The sequence below is a fragment of the Somniosus microcephalus genome, chromosome 33 (assembly GCF_052327205.1).
Source record: "Somniosus microcephalus isolate GS21.2 chromosome 33, FLI_Smic_1.0, whole genome shotgun sequence".
Taxonomy (NCBI): Eukaryota; Metazoa; Chordata; class Chondrichthyes; order Squaliformes; family Somniosidae; genus Somniosus; species Somniosus microcephalus.
The window spans coordinates 12975422-12999377 of record NC_141019.1 but is presented as its reverse complement, the minus strand read 5'-3'; the positions used below and the strand labels follow the sequence as shown (position 1 = coordinate 12999377).

Here is a 23956-nt window from a genome sequence, read left to right as displayed (position 1 = left end):
CCTCACACTGACACCCCTCACACTGACACCCCTCACACTGACACCCCTCACACTGACAGCCCTCACGTTGACACCCCTCACACTGACACCCCTCACACTGACACTCCTCACACTGACACTCCTCACACTGACACTCCTCACACTGACACTCCTCACACCCCTCACACTGACACCCCTCACACTGACACTCCTCACACTGACACCCCTCACACTGACACCCCTCACACTGACACTCCTCACACTGACACTCCTCACACTGACACTCCTCACACTGACACCCCTCACACTGACACCCCTCACACTGACACCCCTCACACTGACACTCCTCACACTGACACCCCTCACACTGACACTCCTCACACTGACACTCCTCACACTGACACTCCTCACACTGACACCCCTCACTGACACCCCTCACACTGACACTCCTCACACTGACACTCCTCACAGTCACACTCCTCACACTGACACTCCTCACACTGACACTCCTCACACTGACACTCCTCACACAGACACTCCTCACACTGACACCCCTCACACTGACACCCCTCACACTGACACCCCTCACACTGACACCCCTCACACTGACACCCCTCACACTGACACCCCTCACACTGACACCCCTCACACTGACACCCCTCACACTGACACTCCTCACACTGACACTCCTCACACTGACACTCCTCACACTGACACTCCTCACACTGACACCCTTCACACTGACACTCCTCACACTGACACCCCTCACACTGACACTCCTCACACTGACACTCCTCACACTGACACCCCTCACACTGACACTCCTCACACTGACACCCCTCACACTGACACCCCTCACACTGACACTCCTCACACAGACACTCCTCACACTGACACTCCTCACACTGACACCCCTCACACGGACACTCCTCACACTGACACCCCTCACACTGACACTCCTCACACTGACACTCCTCACACTGACACTCCTCACACTGACACTCCTCACACTGACACTCTTCACACTGACACTCCTCACACTGACACTCCTCACACTGACACTCCTCACACTGACACCCCTCACACTGACACCCCTCACACTGACACTCCTCACACTGACACTCCTCACACAGACACTACTCACACTGACACTCCTCACACTGACACTCCTCACACTGACACCCCTCACACGGACACTCCTCACACTGACACTCCTCACACTGACACTCCTCACACTGACACTCCTCACACTGACACCCCTCACAGTCACACTCCTGACACTGACACTCCTCACACAGACACTCCTCACACTGACACTCCTCACACTGACACCCCTCACACTGACACCCCTCACACTGACACTCCTCACAATGACACTCCTCAATTTGATACTCCTCACACTGACACCCCTCACACTGACACCCCTCACACTGACACCCCTCACACTGACACTCCTCACACTGACACTCCTCACACTGACACTCCTCACACTGACACCCCTCACACTGACACTCCTCACAGTCACACTCCTCACACTGACACTCCTCACACAGACACTCCTCACACTGACACTCCTCACACTGACACTCCTCACACTGACACTCCTCACACTGACACTCCTCACACTGACACTCCTCACACTGACACTCCTCACACTGACACTCCTCACACTGACACTCCTCACACTGACACTCCTCACACTGACACTCCTCACACAGACACTCCTCACACTGACACTCCTCACACTGACACTCCTCACACTGACACTCCTCACACTGACACTCCTCACACTGACACCCCTCACACTGACACTCCTCACACTGACACTCCTCACACTGACACCCCTCACACTGACACTCCTCACACTGACACTCCTCCCGCTGACACTCCTCACGCTGACACCCCTCACGCTGACACTCCTCACGCTGACACCCCTCACGCCGACACCCCTCACACCGACACCCCTCACACCGACACCCCTCACACCGACACCCCTCACACCGACACCCCTCACACCGACACCCCTCACACCGACACCACTCACACCGACACCCCTCACACCGACACCCCTCACACCGACACCCCTCACACCGACACTCCTCACACCGACACTTCCTCACACCGACACTCCTCACACCGACACTCCTCACACCGACACCCCTCACACCGACACCCCTCACACCGACACCCCTCACACCGACACCCCTCACACCGACACCCCTCACACCGACACCCCTCACACTGACACCCCTCACACTGACACTCCTCACACTGACACTCCTCACACTGACACTCCTCACACTGACACTCCTCACACTGACACTCCTCACACTGACACCCCTCACACTGACACTCCTCACACTGACACCCCTCACACTGACACTCCTCACACTGACACTCCTCACACTGACACCCTCACACTGACACCCCTCACACTGACACTCCTCACACTGACACTCCTCACACTGACACTCCTCACACTGACACTCCTCACACTGACACCCCTCACACTGACACCCCTCACACTGACACCCCTCACACTGACACCCCTCACACTGACACCCCTCACACTGACACCCCTCACACTGACACTCCTCACACTGACACTCCTCACACTGACACTCCTCCCGCTGACACTCCTCACGCTGACACCCCTCACACTGACACCCCTCACACTGACACCCCTCACACCGACACCCCTCACACCGACACCCCTCACACCGACACCCCTCACACCGACACCCCTCACACCGAAACCCCTCACACCGACACCCCTCACACTGTCACCCCTCACACTGACACTCCTCACACTGACACTCCTCACACTGACACTCCTCACACAGACACTCCTCACACTGACACTCCTCACACTGACACTCCTCACACTGACACCCCTCACACTGACACCCCTCACACTGACACCCCTCACACTGACACCCCTCACACTGACACCCTCACACTGACACCTCTCACACTGACACTCCTCACACTGACACTCCTCACACTGACACCCCTCACACTGACGCCCCTCACACTGACACCCCTCACACTGACGCTCCTCACACTGACGCCCCTCACACTGACGCCCCTCACACTGACGCCCCTCACACTGACGCCCCTCACACTGACGCCCCTCACACTGACGCCCCTCACACTGACGCCCCTCACACTGACGCCCCTCACACTGACGCTCCTCACACTGACACCGCTCACACTGACACCGCTCACACTGACACCCCTCACACTGACACCCCTCACACTGACACTCCTCACACTGACACCCCTCACCCTGACACTCCTCACACTGACACTCCTCACACTGACACCCCTCACACTGACAATGCTCACACTGACACTCCTCACACTGACACTCCTCACACTGACACCCCTCACACTGACACTCCTCACACTGACACCCCTCACACTGACACCCCTCACACTGACACCCCTCACACTGACACCCCTCACACTGACAATCCTCACACTGACACTCCTCACACTGACACTCCTCACACTGACACCCCTCACACTGACACCCCTCACACTGACACTCCTCACACTGACACTCCTCACACTGACACTCCTCACACTGACACTCCTCACACTGACACCCCTCACACTGACACTCCTCACACTGACACTCCTCACACTGACACCCCTCACACTGACACCCCTCACACTGACACTCCTCACACTGACGCTCCTCACACTGACGCGCCTCACACTGACGCCCCTCACACTGACGCTCCTCACACTGACGCTCCTCACACTGACGCCCCTCACACTGACGCCCCTCACACCGACACCGCTCACACTGACACTCCTCACACTGACACTCCTCACACTGACACCCCTCACACTGACACTCCTCACACTGACACCCCTCACCTTGACACTCCTCACACTGACACTCCTCACACTGACACTCCTCACACTGACACCCCTCACACTGACACTCCTCACACTGACACCCCTCACACTGACACTCCTCACACTGACACTCCTCACACTGACACCCCTCACACTGACACTCCTCACACTGACACCCCTCACACTGACACTCCTCACACTGACGCCGCTCACATTGACACGCCTCACACTGACTCTCCTCACACTGACACCCCTCACACTGACACCCCTCACACTGACACTCCTCGCACTGACACCCCTCACACTGACACTCCTCACACTGACACTCCTCACACTGAAACTCCTCACAGTCACACTCCTCACACTGACTCTCCTCACACTGACTCTCCTCACACAGACACTCCTCACACTGACACTCCTCACACTGACACTCCTCACACTGACACTCCTCACACTGACACTCCTCACACTGACACCCCTCACACTGACACTCCTCACACTGACACTCCTCACACGGACACCCCTCACACGGACGCCCCTCACACTGACGCTCCTCACACGGACGCCCCTCACACTGACGCTCCTCACATTGACGCTCCTCACATTGACGCTCCTCACATTGACACTCCTCACACTGACACCCCTCACACTGACACCCCTCACACTGACACCCCTCACACTGACACCCCTCACACTGACACTCCTCACACTGACACTCCTCACACTGACACCCCTCACACTGACACTCCTCACACTGACACCCCTCACACTGACACTCCTCACACTGACACTCCTCACACTGACACCGCTCACACTGACACTCCTCACACTGACACTCCTCACACTGACACTCCTCACACTGACACTCCTCACACTGACACCCCTCACACTGACACCCCTCACACTGACACCCCTCACACTGACACTCCTCACACTGACACCCCTCACACTGACACTCCTCACACTGACACTCCTCACACTGACACCCCTCACACTGACACTCCTCACACTGACACTCCTCACAGTCACACTCCTCACACTGACACTCCTCACACTGACACTCCTCACACTGACACTCCTCACACAGACACTCCTCACACTGACACCCCTCACACTGACAGCCCTCACGTTGACACCCCTCACACTGACACCCCTCACACTGACACTCCTCACACTGACACTCCTCACACTGACACTCCTCACACTGACACCCCTCACACCCCTCACACTGACACTCCTCACACTGACACTCCTCACACGGACACTCCTCACACTGACACCCTTCACACTGACACTCCTCACACTGACACCCCTCACACTGACACTCCTCACACTGACACTCCTCACACTGACACTCCTCACACTGACACCCCTCACACTGACACTCCTCACACTGACACCCCTCACACTGACACCCCTCACACTGACAGCCCTCACGTTGACACCCCTCACACTGACACCCCTCACACTGACACTCCTCACACTGACACTCCTCACACTGACACTCCTCACACTGACACTCCTCACACTGACACCCCTCACACTGACACCCCTCACATTGACACTCCTCACACTGACACTCCTCACACTGACACTCCTCACACTGACACCCTTCACACTGACACTCCTCACACTGACACCCCTCACACTGACACTCCTCACACTGACACTCCTCACACTGACACCCCTCACACTGACACTCCTCACACTGACACCCCTCACACTGACACCCCTCACACTGACACTCCTCACACAGACACTCCTCACACTGACACTCCTCACACTGACACTCCTCACACTGACACTCCTCACACTGACACTCCTCACACTGACACTCCTCACACTGACACCCCTCACACGGACACTCCTCACACTGACACCCCTCACACTGACACTCCTCACACTGACACTCCTCACACTGACACTCCTCACACTGACACTCTTCACACTGACACTCCTCACACTGACACTCCTCACACTGACACTCCTCACACTGACACCCCTCACACTGACACTCCTCACACTGACACTCCTCACACAGACACTACTCACACTGACACTCCTCACACTGACACTCCTCACACTGACACCCCTCACACGGACACTCCTCACACGGACACTCCTCACACTGACACTCCTCACACTGACACCCCTCACAGTCACACTCCTGACACTGACACTCCTCACACAGACACTCCTCACACTGACACTCCTCACACTGACACCCCTCACACTGACACCCCTCACACTGACACTCCTCACATTGACACTCCTCAATTTGACACTCCTCACACTGACACCCCTCACACTGACACCCCTCACACTGACACCCCTCACACTGACACTCCTCACACTGACACTCCTCACACTGACACCCTTCACACTGACACTCCTCACACTGACACCCCTCACACTGACACTCCTCACACTGACACTCCTCACACTGACACCCCTCACACTGACACTCCTCACACTGACACCCCTCACACTGACACCCCTCACACAGACACTCCTCACACTGACACTCCTCACACTGACACTCCTCACACTGACACTCCTCACACTGACACTCCTCACACTGACACCCCTCACACGGACACTCCTCACACTGACACTCCTCACACTGACACTCCTCACACTGACACCCCTCACACGGACACCCCTCACACGGACACTCTTCACACTGACACTCCTCACACTGACACTCCTCACACTGACACTCCTCACACTGACACTCCTCACACTGACACCCCTCACACTGACACTCCTCACACTGACACTCCTCACACAGACACTACTCACACTGACACTCCTCACACTGACACTCCTCACACTGACACCCCTCACACGGACACTCCTCACACTGACACTCCTCACACTGACACTCCTCACACTGACACTCCTCACACTGACACCCCTCACAGTCACACTCCTGACACTGACACTCCTCACACAGACACTCCTCACACTGACACTCCTCACACTGACACCCCTCACACTGACACCCCTCACACTGACACCCCTCACATTGACACTCCTCAATTTGATACTCCTCACACTGACACCCCTCACACTGACACCCCTCACACTGACACCCCTCACACTGACACTCCTCACACTGACACTCCTCACACTGACACCCCTCACACTGACACTCCTCACAGTCACACTCCTCACACTGACACTCCTCACACAGACACTCCTCACACTGACACTCCTCACACTGACACTCCTCACACTGACACTCCTCACACTGACACTCCTCACACAGACACTCCTCACACTGACACCCCTCACACTGACACTCCTCACACCGACACCCCTCACACCGACACCCCTCACACCGACACCCCTCACACCGACACCCCTCACACCGACACTCCTCACACCGACACTCCTCACACTGACACTCCTCACACTGACACCCCTCACACTGACACTCCTCACACTGACACTCCTCACACTGACATTCCTCACACTGACACTCCTCACACTGACACTCCTCACACTGACACCCCTCACACTGACACTCCTCACACTGACACCCCTCACACTGACACTCCTCACACTGACACCCCTCACACTGACACTCCTCACAGTCACACTCCTCACACTGACACTCCTCACACTGACACTCCTCACACTGACACCCCTCACACTGACACCCCTCACACTGACACTCCTCACACTGACACCCCTCACACTGACACCCCTCACACTGACACTCCTCACACTGACACCCCTCACACTGACACTCCTCACACTGACACTCCTCACACTGACACTCCTCCCGCTGACACTCCTCACGCTGACACCCCTCACACTGACACCCCTCACACTGACACCCCTCACACCGACACTCCTCACACCGACACCCCTCACACCGACACCCCTCACACCGACACCCCTCACACCGACACCCCTCACACCGACACCCCTCACACCGACACCCCTCACACCGACACCCCTCACACCGACACCCCTCACACCGAAACCCCTCACACCGACACCCCTCACACCGACACCCCTCACACCGACACCCCTCACACCGACACTCCTCACACAGACACTCCTCACACTGACACTCCTCACACTGACACCCCTCACACTGACACCCCTCACACTGACACTCCTCACACTGACACTCCTCACACTGACGCCCCTCACACTGACGCCCCTCACACTGACGCCCCTCACACTGACGCCCCTCACACTGACGCCCCTCACACTGACGCCCCTCACACTGACGCTCCTCACACTGACACCGCTCACACTGACACCGCTCACACTGACACCCCTCACACTGACACTCCTCACACTGACACCCCTCACACTGACACTCCTCACACTGACACCCCTCACCCTGACACTCCTCACACTGACACTCCTCACACTGACACCCCTCACACTGACAATGCTCACACTGACACTCCTCACACTGACACTCCTCACACTGACACCCCTCACACTGACACTCCTCACACTGACACCCCTCACACTGACACCCCTCACACTGACACCCCTCACACTGACACCCCTCACACTGACAATCCTCACACTGACACTCCTCACACTGACACTCCTCACACTGACACCCCTCACATTGACACCCCTCACACTGACACTCCTCACACTGACACTCCTCACACTGACACTCCTCACACTGACACCCCTCACACTGACACTCCTCACACTGACACTCCTCACACTGACACCCCTCACACTGACACCCCTCACACTGACACCCCTCACACTGACGCCCCTCACACTGACGCCCCTCACACTGACGCCCCTCACACTGACGCTCCTCACACTGACGCTCCTCACACTGACGCCCCTCACACTGACGCCCCTCACACCGACACCGCTCACACTGACACTCCTCACACTGACACTCCTCACACTGACACCCCTCACACTGACACTCCTCACACTGATACCCCTCACCTTGACACTCCTCACACTGACACTCCTCACACTGACACTCCTCACACTGACACCCCTCACACTGACACTCCTCACACTGACACCCCTCACACTGACACTCCTCACACTGACACTCCTCACACTGACACCCCTCACACTGACACTCCTCACACTGACACCCCTCACACTGACACTCCTCACACTGACGCCGCTCACACTGACACGCCTCACACTGACTCTCCTCACACTGACACCCCTCACACTGACACCCCTCACACTGACACTCCTCGCACTGACACCCCTCACACTGACACTCCTCACACTGACACTCCTCACACTGAAACTCCTCACAGTCACACTCCTCACACTGACTCTCCTCACACTGACTCTCCTCACACAGACACTCCTCACACTGACACTCCTCACACTGACACTCCTCACACTGACACTCCTCACACTGACACTCCTCACACTGACACCCCTCACACTGACACTCCTCACACGGACACCCCTCACACTGACACTCCTCACACGGACGCCCCTCACACTGACGCTCCTCACACGGACGCCCCTCACACTGACGCTCCTCACATTGACGCTCCTCACATTGACGCTCCTCACATTGACACTCCTCACACTGACACCCCTCACACTGACACCCCTCACACTGACACCCCTCACACTGACACTCCTCACACTGACACCCCTCACACTGACACCCCTCACACTGACACTCCTCACACTGACACCCCTCACACTGACACTCCTCACACTGACACCCCTCACACTGACACTCCTCACACTGACACTCCTCACACTGACACCCCTCACACTGACACTCCTCACACTGACACTCCTCACACTGACACTCCTCACACTGACACTCCTCACACTGACACCCCTCACACTGACACCCCTCACACTGACACCCCTCACACTGACACTCCTCACACTGACACCCCTCACACTGACACTCCTCACACTGACACTCCTCACACTGACACTCCTCACACTGACACCCCTCACACTGACACCCCTCACACTGACACTCCTCACACTGACACTCCTCACAGTCACACTCCTCACACTGACACTCCTCACACTGACACTCCTCACACTGACACTCCTCACAGACACTCCTCACACTGACACCCCTCACACTGACAGCCCTCACGTTGACACCCCTCACACTGACACCCCTCACACTGACACTCCTCACACTGACACTCCTCACACTGACACTCCTCACACTGACACTCCTCACACTGACACTCCTCACACTGACACCCCTCACACCCCTCACACTGACACTCCTCACACTGACACTCCTCACACGGACACTCCTCACACTGACACCCTTCACACTGACACTCCTCACACTGACACCCCTCACACTGACACTCCTCACACTGACACCCCTCACACTGACACTCCTCACACTGACACTCCTCACACTGACACTCCTCACACTGACACCCCTCACACTGACACCCCTCACACTGACACTCCTCACACTGACACTCCTCACACTGACACTCCTCACACTGACACCCTTCACACTGACACTCCTCACACTGACACTCCTCACACTGACACTCCTCACACTGACACCCCTCACACTGACACTCCTCACACTGACACCCCTCACACTGACACCCCTCACACTGACACCCCTCACACTGACACTCCTCACACTGACACTCCTCACACAGACACTCCTCACACTGACACTCCTCACACTGACACTCCTCACACTGACACCCCTCACACGGACACTCCTCACACTGACACCCCTCACACTGACACTCCTCACACTGACACTCCTCACACTGACACTCCTCACACTGACACTCTTCACACTGACACTCCTCACACTGACACTCCTCACACTGACACTCCTCACACTGACACTCCTCACACTGACACTCCTCACACAGACACTACTCACACTGACACTCCTCACACTGACACTCCTCACACTGACACCCCTCACACGGACACTCCTCACACTGACACTCCTCACACTGACACCCCTCACAGTCACACTCCTGACACTGACACTCCTCACACCGACACTCCTCACACCGACACCCCTCACACCGACACCCCTCACACCGACACCCCTCACACCGACACTCCTCACACCGACACCCCTCACACCGACACCCCTCACACCGACACCCCTCACACCGACACCCCTCACACCGACACCCCTCACACCGACACCCCTCACACCGACACCCCTCACACCGACACCCCTCACACCGACACCCCTCACACGGACACCCCTCACACTGACACCCCTCACACTGACACCCCTCACACTGACACTCCTCACACTGACACTCCTCACACTGACACCCCTCACACTGACACTCCTCACACTGACACCCCTCACGCTGACACCCCTCACGCCGACTCCCCTCACACCGACACCCCTCACACCGACACCCCTCACACCGACACCCCTCACACCGACACCCCTCACACCGACACTCCTCACACCGACACCCCTCACACCGACACTCCTCACACCGACACTCCTCACACCGACACCCCTCACACCGACACCCCTCACACCGACACCCCTCACACCGACACCCCTCACACCGACACCCCTCACACCGACACCCCTCACACCGACACTCCTCACACCGACACTCCTCACAGTCACACTCCTCACAGTCACACTCCTCACACTGACACTCCTCACACTGACACCCCTCACACTGACACTCCTCACACTGACACCCCTCACACTGACACTCCTCACACAGACACTCCTCACACAGACACTCCTCACACTGACACCCCTCACACCGACACCCCTCACACCGACACTCCTCACACCGACACTCCTCACAGTCACACTCCTCACAGTCACACTCCTCACACTGACACTCCTCACACTGACACCCCTCACACTGACACTCCTCACACAGACACTCCTCACACAGACACTCCTCACACTGACACCCCTCACACTGACACTCCTCACACTGACACTCCTCACAGTCACACTCCTCACACTGACACTCCTCACACTGACACTCCTCACACTGACACCCCTCACACTGACACTCCTCACATTGACACCCCTCACACTGACACTCCTCACACTGACACTCCTCACAGTCACACTCCTCACACTGACACTCCTCACACGGACACCCCTCACACTGACACTCCTCACATTGACACCCCTCACACTGACACCCCTCACACTGACACTCCTCACACTGACACCCCTCACACTGACACCCCTCACACTGACACTCCTCACACTGACACTCCTCACACTGACTCCCCTCACACTGACACTCCTCACACTGACACTCCTCACACAGACACTGCTCACACGGACACCCCTCACACTGACACTCCTCACATTGACACCCCTCACACTGACACCCCTCACACTGACACTCCTCACACTGACACCCCTCACACTGACACCCCTCACACTGACACTCCTCACACTGACACCCCTCACACTGACACATCCCCACTCAGCTCCCGACCTCATTACAGCCTCGGTCCAAACATGGACAAAAGAGCTGAACTCAAGAGGTGAGGTGAGAGTGGCTGCCCTTGACATCAAGGCAGCATTTGATCGAGTGTGGCATGAAGGAGCCCTCGCAAAACTGAAGTCAATGGGAATCAAAGGGAAAACCCTCCATTGGTTGGAATCATACCTAGCACAAAGGAAGCTGGCTGTGGTTGTTGGAGGTCATTCATCTCAATCACATGACATCACTGCAGGTGTTCCTCAGGGCAGTGTCCTCGGCCCAACCATCTTCAGCTGATTCATCAATGACCTTCCCTCCATCATAAGGTCAGAAGTGGGGATGTTCGCTGATGATTGCACACTGTTCAGCACCATTCGAGACTCGTCAGATACTGACGCAGTCCGTGTCCATATGCAGCAAGACCTGGACAACATTCAGACTTGGGCTGACAAGTGGCAAGTAACATTCGCACCACACAAGTGCCAGGCAATGACCATCTCCAACAAGAGAGACTCTAACCATCTCCCCTTGACATTCAATGGCATTACCATCGCTGAATCCCCCACTATCAACATCCTGGGGGTTACCATTGATCAGATACTGAAATGGACCAGCCATATAAATACTGTGGCTACAAGAGCAGGCCAGAGGCTGGGAATTCTGCGGCAAGTGTCTCACCTCCTGACTCCCCAAAGCCTTTCCACCATCTACAAGGCACAAGTCAGGAGTGTGATGGAATACTCTGTACTTGCCTGGATGAGTGCAGCTCCAACAACACTCAAGAAGCTCGACACCATTCAGGATAAAGCAGTCCGCTTGATTGGCACTCCATCCACCACCTTCAACATTCACTCCCTCCACCACCGGCGCACTGTGGCTGCAGTGTGTACCATCTACAAGATGCACTGCAGCAACTCGCCAAAGCTCCTTCAACAGCACCTTCCAAACCCGCGACCTCTACCACTTAGAAGGACAAGGGCAGCAGACGCATGGGAACATCACCACCTACAAGTTCCCCTCCAAGCCACACACCATCCTGACTTGGACCTGTATCGCTGTTCCTTCACTGTCGCTGGGCCAAAATCCTGGAACTCCCTTCCTAACAGCCTTGTGGGTGTACCTACACCATATGGACTGCAGCGGTTCAAGAAGGCGGCTCACCACCATCTTCTCAAGGGCAATTAGGGATGGTCACTAAATGCAGGCCTAGCCAGCGACGCCCACATCCCATCAATGAATAATTTTTTTTTTTAAGTCACACTCCTCACAGTCACACTCCTCACACTGACACTCCTCACAGTCACACTCCTCACAGTCACACTCCTCACACAGACACTGCTCACAGTCACACTCCTCACAGTCACACTCCTCATACTGACACTCCTCACAGTGACACTCCTCACAGTCACACTCCTCACACAGACACTGCTCACAGTCACACTCCTCACAGTCACACTCCTCACACTGACACTCCTCACAGTGACACTCCTCACAGTCACACTCCTCACAGTCACACTGCTCACACAGACACTGCTCACAGTCACACTCCTCACAGTCACACTCCTCACAGTCACACTCCTCACACTGACACTCCTCACACTGACACTGCTCACAGTCACACTGCTCACAGTCACACTCCTCACAGTCACACTCCTCACAGTCACACTGCTCACAGTCACACTGCTCACACAGACACTCCTCACAGTCACACTCCTCACAGTCACACTCCTCACAGTCACACTCCTCACACTGACACTCCTCACACTGACACTGCTCACAGTCACACTGCTCACAGTCACACTCCTCACAGTCACACTCCTCACAGTCACACTGCTCACAGTCACACTGCTCACACAGACACTCCTCACAGTCACACTCCTCACAGTCACACTCCTCACACAGACACTCCTCACAGTCACACTGCTCACACTGACACTGCTCACAGTCACACTCCTCACAGTCACACTGCTCACACTGACACTCCTCACAGTCACACTCCTCACAGTCACACTGCTCACAGTCACACTCCTCACAGTCACACTCCTCACACTGACACTCCTCACACTGACACTGCTCACAGTCACACTGCTCACAGTCACACTCCTCACAGTCACACTCCTCAGTCACACTCCTCACACAGACACTCCTCACACTGACACTCCTCACAGTCACACTCCTCACAGTCACACTGCTCACACTGACACTCCTCACAGTCACACTCCTCACAGTCACACTCCTCACACAGACACTGCTCACAGTCACACTCCTCACAGTCACACTCCTCACAGTCACACTCCTCACACTGACACTCCTCACAGTGACACTCCTCACAGTCACACTCCTCACAGTCACACTGCTCACACAGACACTGCTCACAGTCACACTCCTCACAGTCACACTCCTCACAGTCACACTCCTCACAGTCACACTGCTCACACAGACACTCCTCACAGTCACACTCCTCACAGTCACACTCCTCACACTGACACTCCTCACACTGACACTGCTCACAGTCACACTCCTCACAGTCACACTGCTCACAGTCACACTGCTCACACAGACACTCCTCACAGTCACACTCCTCACAGTCACACTCCTCACACAGACACTCCTCACAGTCACACTGCTCACACTGACACTGCTCACAGTCACACTCCTCACAGTCACACTGCTCACACTGACACTCCTCACAGTCACACTCCTCACAGTCACACTGCTCACAGTCACACTCCTCACAGTCACACTCCTCACACTGACACTCCTCACACTGACACTGCTCACAGTCACACTGCTCACAGTCACACTCCTCAGTCACACTCCTCACACAGACACTCCTCACACTGACACTCCTCACAGTCACACTCCTCACAGTCACACTGCTCACACTGACACTGCTCACAGTCACACTCCTCACAGTCACACTGCTCACACTGACACTCCTCACACTGACACTCCTCACAGTCACACTCCTCACACTGACACTCCTCACAGTCACACTCCTCACAGTCACACTCCTCACACAGACACTCCTCACACTGACACTCCTCACAGTCACACTCCTCACAGTCACACTCCTCAGTCACACTCCTCAGTCACACTCCTCACACAGACATTCCTCACACTGACACTGCTCACAGTCACACTCTTCACAGTCACACTCCTCACAGTCACACTGCTCACAGTCACACTCCTCACAGTGACACTCCTCACAGTCACACTGCTCACAGTCACACTCCTCACAGTGACACTCCTCACAGTCACACTCCTCACAGTCACACTCCTCACAGTCACACTCCTCACAGTTACACCTTTAGTACTTACTCAAGCATCGAACGTCGAGTCACAAAGACCTTTCCTTTCTCTGTTGCAAATTTCTCACCCCTTGGGACAAAGATGAAGTTATTAAAAGTACACCCACCTCATCAACAATATTCAACAATGCAACTCTGCACATGACATTGATGGAGAGAGAGAGTGAGAGAGAGAGAGAAAGAAAGAGAGGGTGAGTGAGTAGAGGACTATGAGAGATGGAGAGAGTGAGGAAGGGGAAATACAAGAGAGAAGAAGAAAAGGAGAGGGGAATATGAGAGAGATGGAGAGCGACAGGCATGCAGAGAGAAAGGGAGAGAGTGGAGAGACATATGAGAGAGAGGTATGAACAGAGACAGACTTGTGGGGGTCCATGTACATAGATCATTAAAATGTCATGAACAGGTACAGAAAATAGTTTAAAAGGCTAATGGGATATCTAGAGGACTAGAATACAAGGGGGTAGAAGTTATGCTGTAGCTGTACAAAGCCCTGGTTAGACCACACCTGGAGCACTGGGAGCAGTTCTGGGCACCACACCTTAGGAAGGTTATATTGGCCTTGGAGGGAGTGCAGCGTAGGTTTACCAGAATGATACCCGGACTCCAAGGGTTAAATTATGAGGAGAGATTACACAAATTAGGGTTGTATTCCCTGGAATTGAGAAGGTTAAGGGGTGATCTGATCGGAGTTTTCAGGATATTAACAGGAACCGATAGGGTAGATAGAGAGAAACTATTTCCGCTGGTTGGGGAGTCTAGGACTAGGGGGCAGAGTCTAAAAATTAGAGCCAGACCTTTCAGGAGTGAAATTAGGAAACACTTCTACACACAAAGGGTGGTAGAAGTTTGGAACTCTCTTCCGCAAACGGCAATTGATGCTCGGGGGTCAATTGTTCATTTTAAATCAGAGATTGATAGGTTTTTGTTAACCAAAGGTATTAAGGGATATGGGGCAAAGGCAGGAATATGGAGTTAGATCACAGATCAGGCATGATCTCATTGAATGGTGGAACAGGCTCGAGGGGCTGAATGGCCTCCTCCTGTTCCTATGTTCCTAGAAAAAGAGAGGTGCATGGCAAAAGGGAGGGGGAAATATGAGAGAAAGACAGAGAGACAGATAGACAAAGAGAGACAGATAGACTGAGAGTGACAGAGAAAGTGAGAGACAGAGACAGAGAGACAGCGAGACAGATAGACAGAGAAAGAGAAACAGAGTGAGACAGACAGACAGAGCGAGCGATAGAGAGAGAGACAGACAGAGAGAGTGAGACAGAGAGAGTGAGAGGGAGAGAGACAGAAAGAGAGACAGAGAGAGTGAGAGAGACAGAGACAGAGAGTGAGACAGACAGAGCGAGCGATAGAGAGAGAGACAGACAGAGAGAGTGAGACAGAGAGAGTGAGAGAGAGAGAGACAGAGAGAGTGAGACAGAGAGAGACAGAGAGAGTGAGACAGAGAGAGAGCCAGAGAGAGTGAGACAGACATACAGAGAGAGACAGAGTGAGCGAGAGAGAGAGACAGAGAAAGAGACAGAGAGAGACAGAGAGACATGTACAAGGATAGTAGGATACAGAGAGAGTAAGGCATCCAAAGAGATATGGACACACAAACACAGACACACAGACAGACAAAGAAAGAAAGAGAGGGACAGAAAGAGGGACAGAAAGGAGAAGATGGATTCGCAGTGTGTCGGTGAGTAACTGACCCATACAGACCAAGCTAGTTTTGATCCTGCTCTGTGCTGCATTCGCTGATCTGAGCCAGAGGGAGTGACGGAACGCCGCTCTGAAAATCCTGCCCCCGACCAGGGAGTGCTGTTAATGGTGCGGGTGCCTGTGCCCTTTATGCAAATGGCCATGTCCCTGGGATTTGTGACAGGGTCAAGGCCAGAGCAGACTGGCGGCTGGATGATCCGCCCCACCACACACCTGGTGGCAGAGCCAGGCACCAGGAATTTCTGGCCCAAGAATCTTTTCCAGCGGTGTGCACATTAACTGGCTGCAGTCGTATCCTGAGTTGTCAGATCGGTTGCCCTCCAGCAATGACACCCTCTCACTAACTTTACGAAGAGACAAAGCTCTCTGCATAGAGCTCTCGGTACCTGTTTCTGTGTCCTGACTCCTCGGACTTTGTCACTTGCTTATACTGTGAGTAGGACTCAATGGATTCCTCTATAGCTTTGTCTAGCAGCTCGCTCAGCTGACCTCTGAACTGGTCCAACAATTCTACTTTCATAACCTGGGTCAGAGACAAAAAAAGTGTTTGTCATTATATGATCTCAACTTCATCAATCAAATACAATCTAATCACGGGAAACCTAGTCACAGGCGACAGGAGGCAGCAGAGGCCAATTCATTAAATATATTCAAGAAGGAGTTGGATATATTTCTTAAGGCTAAAGGGATCAAGGGGTATGGGGAGAAAGCAGGGACAGGGTACTGAATTTGGATGATCAGCCATGATCTCATTAAATGGTGGAGCAGGCTCGAGGGGCCGAATGGCCTACTCCTGCTCCTATCTTCTATGTTTCTATGTTTCTAGGAGGCCTAGTCATAGGCAATCTAGTCACAGGTGGCCTAGTCATGGGCAACCTAGTCACAGGAGGCCTAGTCATGGGAGGCCTAGTCACAGGAGGCCTAGTCACGGGTAATCTAGTCACAGGAGGCCTAGTCACAGGTGTAATGTATATACCTTTGAGGGGAACTATCTTTTACAGCTCATGTATACTGCAGTACCGGCAGTGACCACACCTGTATATAGCACTGAGTAGTAACCTGTACAGATCAGTTCCAGTGTGAGCCACGTTGAGTAAACACCTGTTGTACCGTTCTCTGCAGTCTGTGTCTTATTATACACGGACACAACATTGGCGACGAGGACCGCCGAGAGCAGCGTTGGCAGCAGCGCAGGAGAAGCGCGCGAAACCTACAGGGCGCCGCCATTGCCACGAGAACCGCCGGGAGCGGCGTTGGCAGCAGCGGGGGCGGGAGGAAAGCGCGGGAGACGCCATTTTAAGCCATTGGGAGACGCCATTTTAAACCACACCCAAAATGCCAAAGAGTGGCAGTATCACCGCATTTGACAATGAAGTCGAAGATTGGACTACATATGTCGAACGAATAGAGGTATACTGCAAGGCAAATGAGGTGTCAGATGACAAGAAAGCGTCGGTATTGTTAAATTTAATGGGTGCAAAGACGTATGGTTTATTACGAAATCTAGTAACCCCAACGAAGCCAATGGAAAAGAGTTTTGAAGACATAGTAACGATACTAAAGGAACATTTAAACCCCACACCGCTGCTGATAGCAGAAAGATTCAAGTTTCACAAACGGAACCAGCATAAGGATGAAAGCAATGCTGATTATTTAACAGAATTGCGCAAACTATCGAAACACTGCCAGTTTGGAGCGGGACTGGCAGATACCTTAAGGGACAAGTTTGTGTGTGGGCTTCAAAGTGAAGGAACCCAGAAACGGCTTTTATCTGAAAAGGACCTTACGCTGGAAAAGGCTTTCAGCATTGCGGTATCATATGAAGCAGCAGCACAGGGCGCTGCAGAGATACAACAGAGACCGCAAGAATATGGCACAAACGAAATGTCATATGGAACAGAGAAGTGCTATCACTGCGGCAGAACAACACACGACCAGAATGATTGCTGGTTCAAAGACAAAGTGTGCAGACAGTGTGGAAAAGTAGGACACATAGCACGAGTCTGCAGGTCGGGAAAGAAAACCAGCAATAAGAAACCTACCAAAGGAAAGTACAAGAAGGTACATAAGATGACGGAGAATAGTTCAGACGAACAAAAGAGTGATAACTGTAATGTATGTAATGTATATACACCTTAAGGGAGAGAACTACTTTTTACAGCTCCTGTATACTGTAGTACCGGCAGTGACCACACCTGTATATAAACCCTGAGTAGTGATCTGTACAGTTAGTTCTAGAGTAACCCTCATTCAGTAAACACCTGTTGAATCGTTCCCTGCAGTCTGTTGTCTGATTATTGAAGGACACAACATTAAGATACACGGACATAACATTGGCAACGAGCAGATTCGAACCTACCTGCAACTCTGCATCACCTCCCAGGGATTCGCTCCTGGAGAACAGTGGAAGAAGGTCAAGTCCAGAAGCACGGGCGTCGACCATGGGCAACCGCCCAGTCAACCAGCGGAGATTTGAGCATCGCAGGGGAGGCTGTCGAGAGCCACGCTTGGCTTTCCAGTCACGGTGGTCCAGCGAAATGGGCTGGCAACAGGTACTGCGCAGACCCTTCCCGGACAGCGACGGGCTAGAGCCTGACCGAGCGGCACAGAAAAAGGCCGAGCAGCGTCGACGGGGGAGAGAGAGAGGGCAGAGCGCACAGGGCGCAGCCGGTGTTCAGGACCGAGCGGCGTCAACGGGGGAGAAAGGCGAGAGAGAGCAGAGCGCAGCCGGTGTTCAAGGGCCGAGCAGCGTCAACGGGGGAGAGAGACGAGAGAGAGCAGAGCGCAGCCGGTGTTCAAGGGCCGAGCAGCGTCAACAGGGGAGGGAGACGAGAGAGAGCAGAGCGCAGCCGGTGTTCAAGGGCCGAGCAGCGTCAACGGGGGAGAGAGGCGCGCAGGAAAACGTGAGGCGCTGCCATTTGCCATGAGGACCGCCGAGAGTGGCGTTGGCAGCAGCGCGGGAGACGCCATTTTAAGCCGCAGTGGGGAAGAAAGGAAAGCGCGGGAGACGCCATTTTAAGCCGCAGCGGGGAAGAAAGGAAAGCGCGGGAGACGCCATTTTAAGCCAGTCTAACCACACCCAAAAATGCCGAAGAGTGGCAGTATCACAGCGTTCGACAATGAAGTCGAAGATTGGACGACATATGTCGAACGCATAGAAGTATACTGCAAGGCGAATGAAGTGCCAGATGACAAGAAAGCGCTGGTATTGTTGAATTCAATGGGTGCAAAAACGTATGGCTTACTATGAAACCTAGTAACCCCAGAGAAGCCAGTAGAAAAGGATTTTGAAACATAGTGTCAATCCTACAGGACCACTTAAACCCCACACCGCTGCTGATAGCAGAAAGATTTAAGTTTCACAACAGGAACCAGCATAAAGATGAAAGTAATGCTGAGTATTTAACGGAACTGCGCAAGCTATCGAAACACTGCCAGTTTGGAACGGGACTAGCAGATACTTTAAGGGACAGGTTTGTGTGTGGGCTTCAAAGTGAAGGAACCCAGAAACGGCTTCTATCAGAAAAGGATCTTATGCTGGACAAGGCTTTCAGCATTGCAGTATCACACGAAGCAGCAGCACGGGGCGCTGCAGAGCTACAACGGAGACCGCAAGAATATGGCACAAATGAAATGTCATACGGAACAGTGAAGTGCTATCGCTGCGGCAGAACAACACACGACCATAATGATTGCTGGTTCAAGGACAAAGTGTGCAGACAGTGTGGAAAAGTAGGACACATAGCAAGAGTCTGCAGGTCGGGAAAGAAAACCAGCAGCAAGAAATCTCCACAGGAGAAGTACAAGAAGGTACATAAGGTGACGGAGAGTAGTTCAGACAAACAGAAGAGTGATACAGACTCCGGAAGCAAGGAGCTGGGTTGTCTGAAACTACATAATGTGATCAAAACGGAGGATCACCAAACTATCTGGGTCACGCTCAAGATAGCAGGAGTCCAAGTGAAAATGGAATTGGACACAGGATCAGCCCTAACAGTCATAAACCGAAGGGCCTACAAGCGGCTATTCTCACACATACCCTTGAGAGATACAAAGATTGTCTTGAAGACGTACACGGGACAAAAGGTCTACCCCAAAGGAAAAATAAGGGTGAACGTTATATATAACGGCAAGGAAACACCAAAAATGGACCTATATGTATTGCCAGATGGAGGACCACCATTACTGGGATGTGAATGGATCCGGAAGATACAGCAAGATTGGCATTCCATACAGGCACTGACTGTGGCTGACAAAAAGGATGATGACGTCACACCTGGGCGACAGTCAAAGATCCTAACTGACGCGAAAGAAGTGTTCCAGCAAGGACTCGGAACACTAAAAGGCATGACAGCGACGATTAAAATTGAAGAAAACGCAAGCCCAAAATTTTTTAAGGCCAGACCGGTACCTTATGCGATCCGCCCAGCCGTCGAAGCAGAGCTGGAGAGTCTGGAACGTTCAGGTGTACTGTCCAAGGTAGACTGGAGCGAGTGGGCTACACCCATCGTCCCTGTGATGAAAAAGTCGTTGAGCAGCACGCCTGGGGAACCAAGGAAGGTTCGCATCTGTGGGAACTTTAAGGTAACAGTGAACCCGGTCCTTCACACCGTACAATATCCACTTCCGCGGATTGAAGATATTTTCGCCTCGCTATCTGGAGGGAAACGCTTCACTAAGATTGATCTGGCCCAGGCGTATCTGCAAATGGAGGTAGAAGAAGCATCAAAGAAATACCTCACAATCAACACCCATAAAGGTCTCTACCAATACAACCGGCTGGTATTCGGGGTAGCATCAGCTCCGGCTATTTGGCAGAGGGCAATGGAGCAAGTCCTGCAAGGGATCCCAGGGACCCAGTGTTATTTGGACGACATCCTGGTCACGGGCGAAAATGACAGTGATCACCTTGCCAACCTGGAGCAGGTGCTCACTAGATTGCAGGAATATGGGCTCCGAGCTAACCGCCCCAAATGCGAGTTTTTTAGAAAACAGATCTCGTATTGTGGCCACGTTATCGATAAAGAGGGGTTACATAAGTCCCCAGAGAAGATTGAGGCAGTAGTCAAGGCTCCAGCACCGGAAAATGTGTCACAACTGAGGTCGTTCCTCGGGCTGGTAAACTACTACCATAAGTTCTTGCCAAATTTGTCTACAATACTACACCCACTGAACACCCTACTGCAAACTGGGGTGCCATGGAAGTGGAGTGACGAATGTAGACGAGCTTTCCAGAAGAGCAAAACACTAATCACATCGAAAGAGGTATTGGCCCATTACAACCCGGCATTACCAATCCGGTTGGCATGTGATGCATCACCCTACGGCATTGGAGCGGTGCTGTCGCACAAATTCTTGGACGGCTCAGAGAGGCCAATAGCCTTTGCGTCACGATCACTAACCTCAGCCGAGCGTAACTACGCCCAGATTGACAGGGAGGCCCTCAGCCTAGTGTGGGGAGTGAAAAAGTTCAATCACTATCTGCACGGGCAGAAATTCACCTTGCTGACTGATCACCAGCCTCTTGTCTCCATTTTTAATCCGAAGAAGGGCGTTCCGGTGATGACTGCGCAACGACTACAAAGATGGTCACTTTTTCTAGGGGCGCACCACTATGAGATTGAATATAAGGGCACGAAACAGCATGGAAATGCTGATGGGCTATCACGCCTGCCACTGCCTACTGCGGAGGAAGCACCAGCAGTGGATCCTGTCGAAATATTCCATTCGACTATAGTTGAATACCTACCGGTAACTAACGCTTGTATCGAAAAGGAAACCTGAAATGACCCGACACTGTCTCGGGTATATGATTTGACGGTGAAGGGATGGCCAGCACGTGGCGACTCACTGTTGCCGGCATTCTCGACAAGGAGAGAACAGCTGTCAGTGTGCCGGGGGACCTTGATGTGTGGATCCCGCGTGGTAATTCCACCCAAGTTAAGGGATAGAGTGCTCAATGAGCTTCATGAGGGTCATCTGGGAGGGGTAAAAATGAAAAGCCTAGCCAGGGCTTATGTGTGGTGGCCGGGAATCGATAAACAAATCGAGGACCTGACCAAGAGCTGCTCAGGATGCCAGAAAGTCCAAAATGCACCACCACAGGCCCCTCTACACCCATGGGAGTGGCCCTCATCTCCATGGCAACGGGTGCATATTGATTTTGCTGGTCCATTCATGGACTCAATGTTTTTAATAGCCATGGATGCGCACTCGAAATGGCCTGAGGTCATCAAAATGTCCTCCACCACCACGGAGAAAACTATTGCAGTCCTACGGACCATTTTTGCCAGGAACGGCTTGCCAGAACAGATTTGCTCCGACAACGGACCACAGTTTGTGTCCGAAGAGTTCCGGAGGTTCTTGAAAAAGAATGGGGTAAGGCATTACACATCCGCCCCGTATCATCCAGCCACAAATGGATTGGCTGAGAGGTTCGTACAAACCTTTAAGAAGGCAGTAAAGGTTATGTACAATGACAACATTCCGCTGCAGCACAAGGTGGACAATTTCCTGTTCGCCTACCGGAATGCGACACATGCAGTCACCAACCAGGCCCCAGCCATAATGTTCTTTAACCAAAGGTTAAGATCTCGCCTGGATTTGCTCAGACCAAACGTACGAAGAGATGTTGAGAGTAAGCAATTC

General features: G+C 53.6%; 1 protein-coding gene across 2 annotated transcripts in view; it reads right to left on the bottom strand.

The window, feature by feature from the left end:
- LOC147096967 (sterol O-acyltransferase 2-like) overlaps positions 1–23956 on the bottom strand; it is a 243951-nt gene that overhangs the window by 178483 nt on the left and 41512 nt on the right. For both annotated transcript variants that reach the window (XM_085972667.1, XM_085972665.1), the window contains 2 exons: positions 17695–17831; positions 15606–15665 (listed from right to left, as the gene is read on the bottom strand). In XM_085972667.1, the coding sequence (XP_085828793.1) occupies positions 15606–15665; positions 17695–17831 (197 nt within the window). The remainder of the gene's footprint in view (positions 1–15605; positions 15666–17694; positions 17832–23956) is intronic.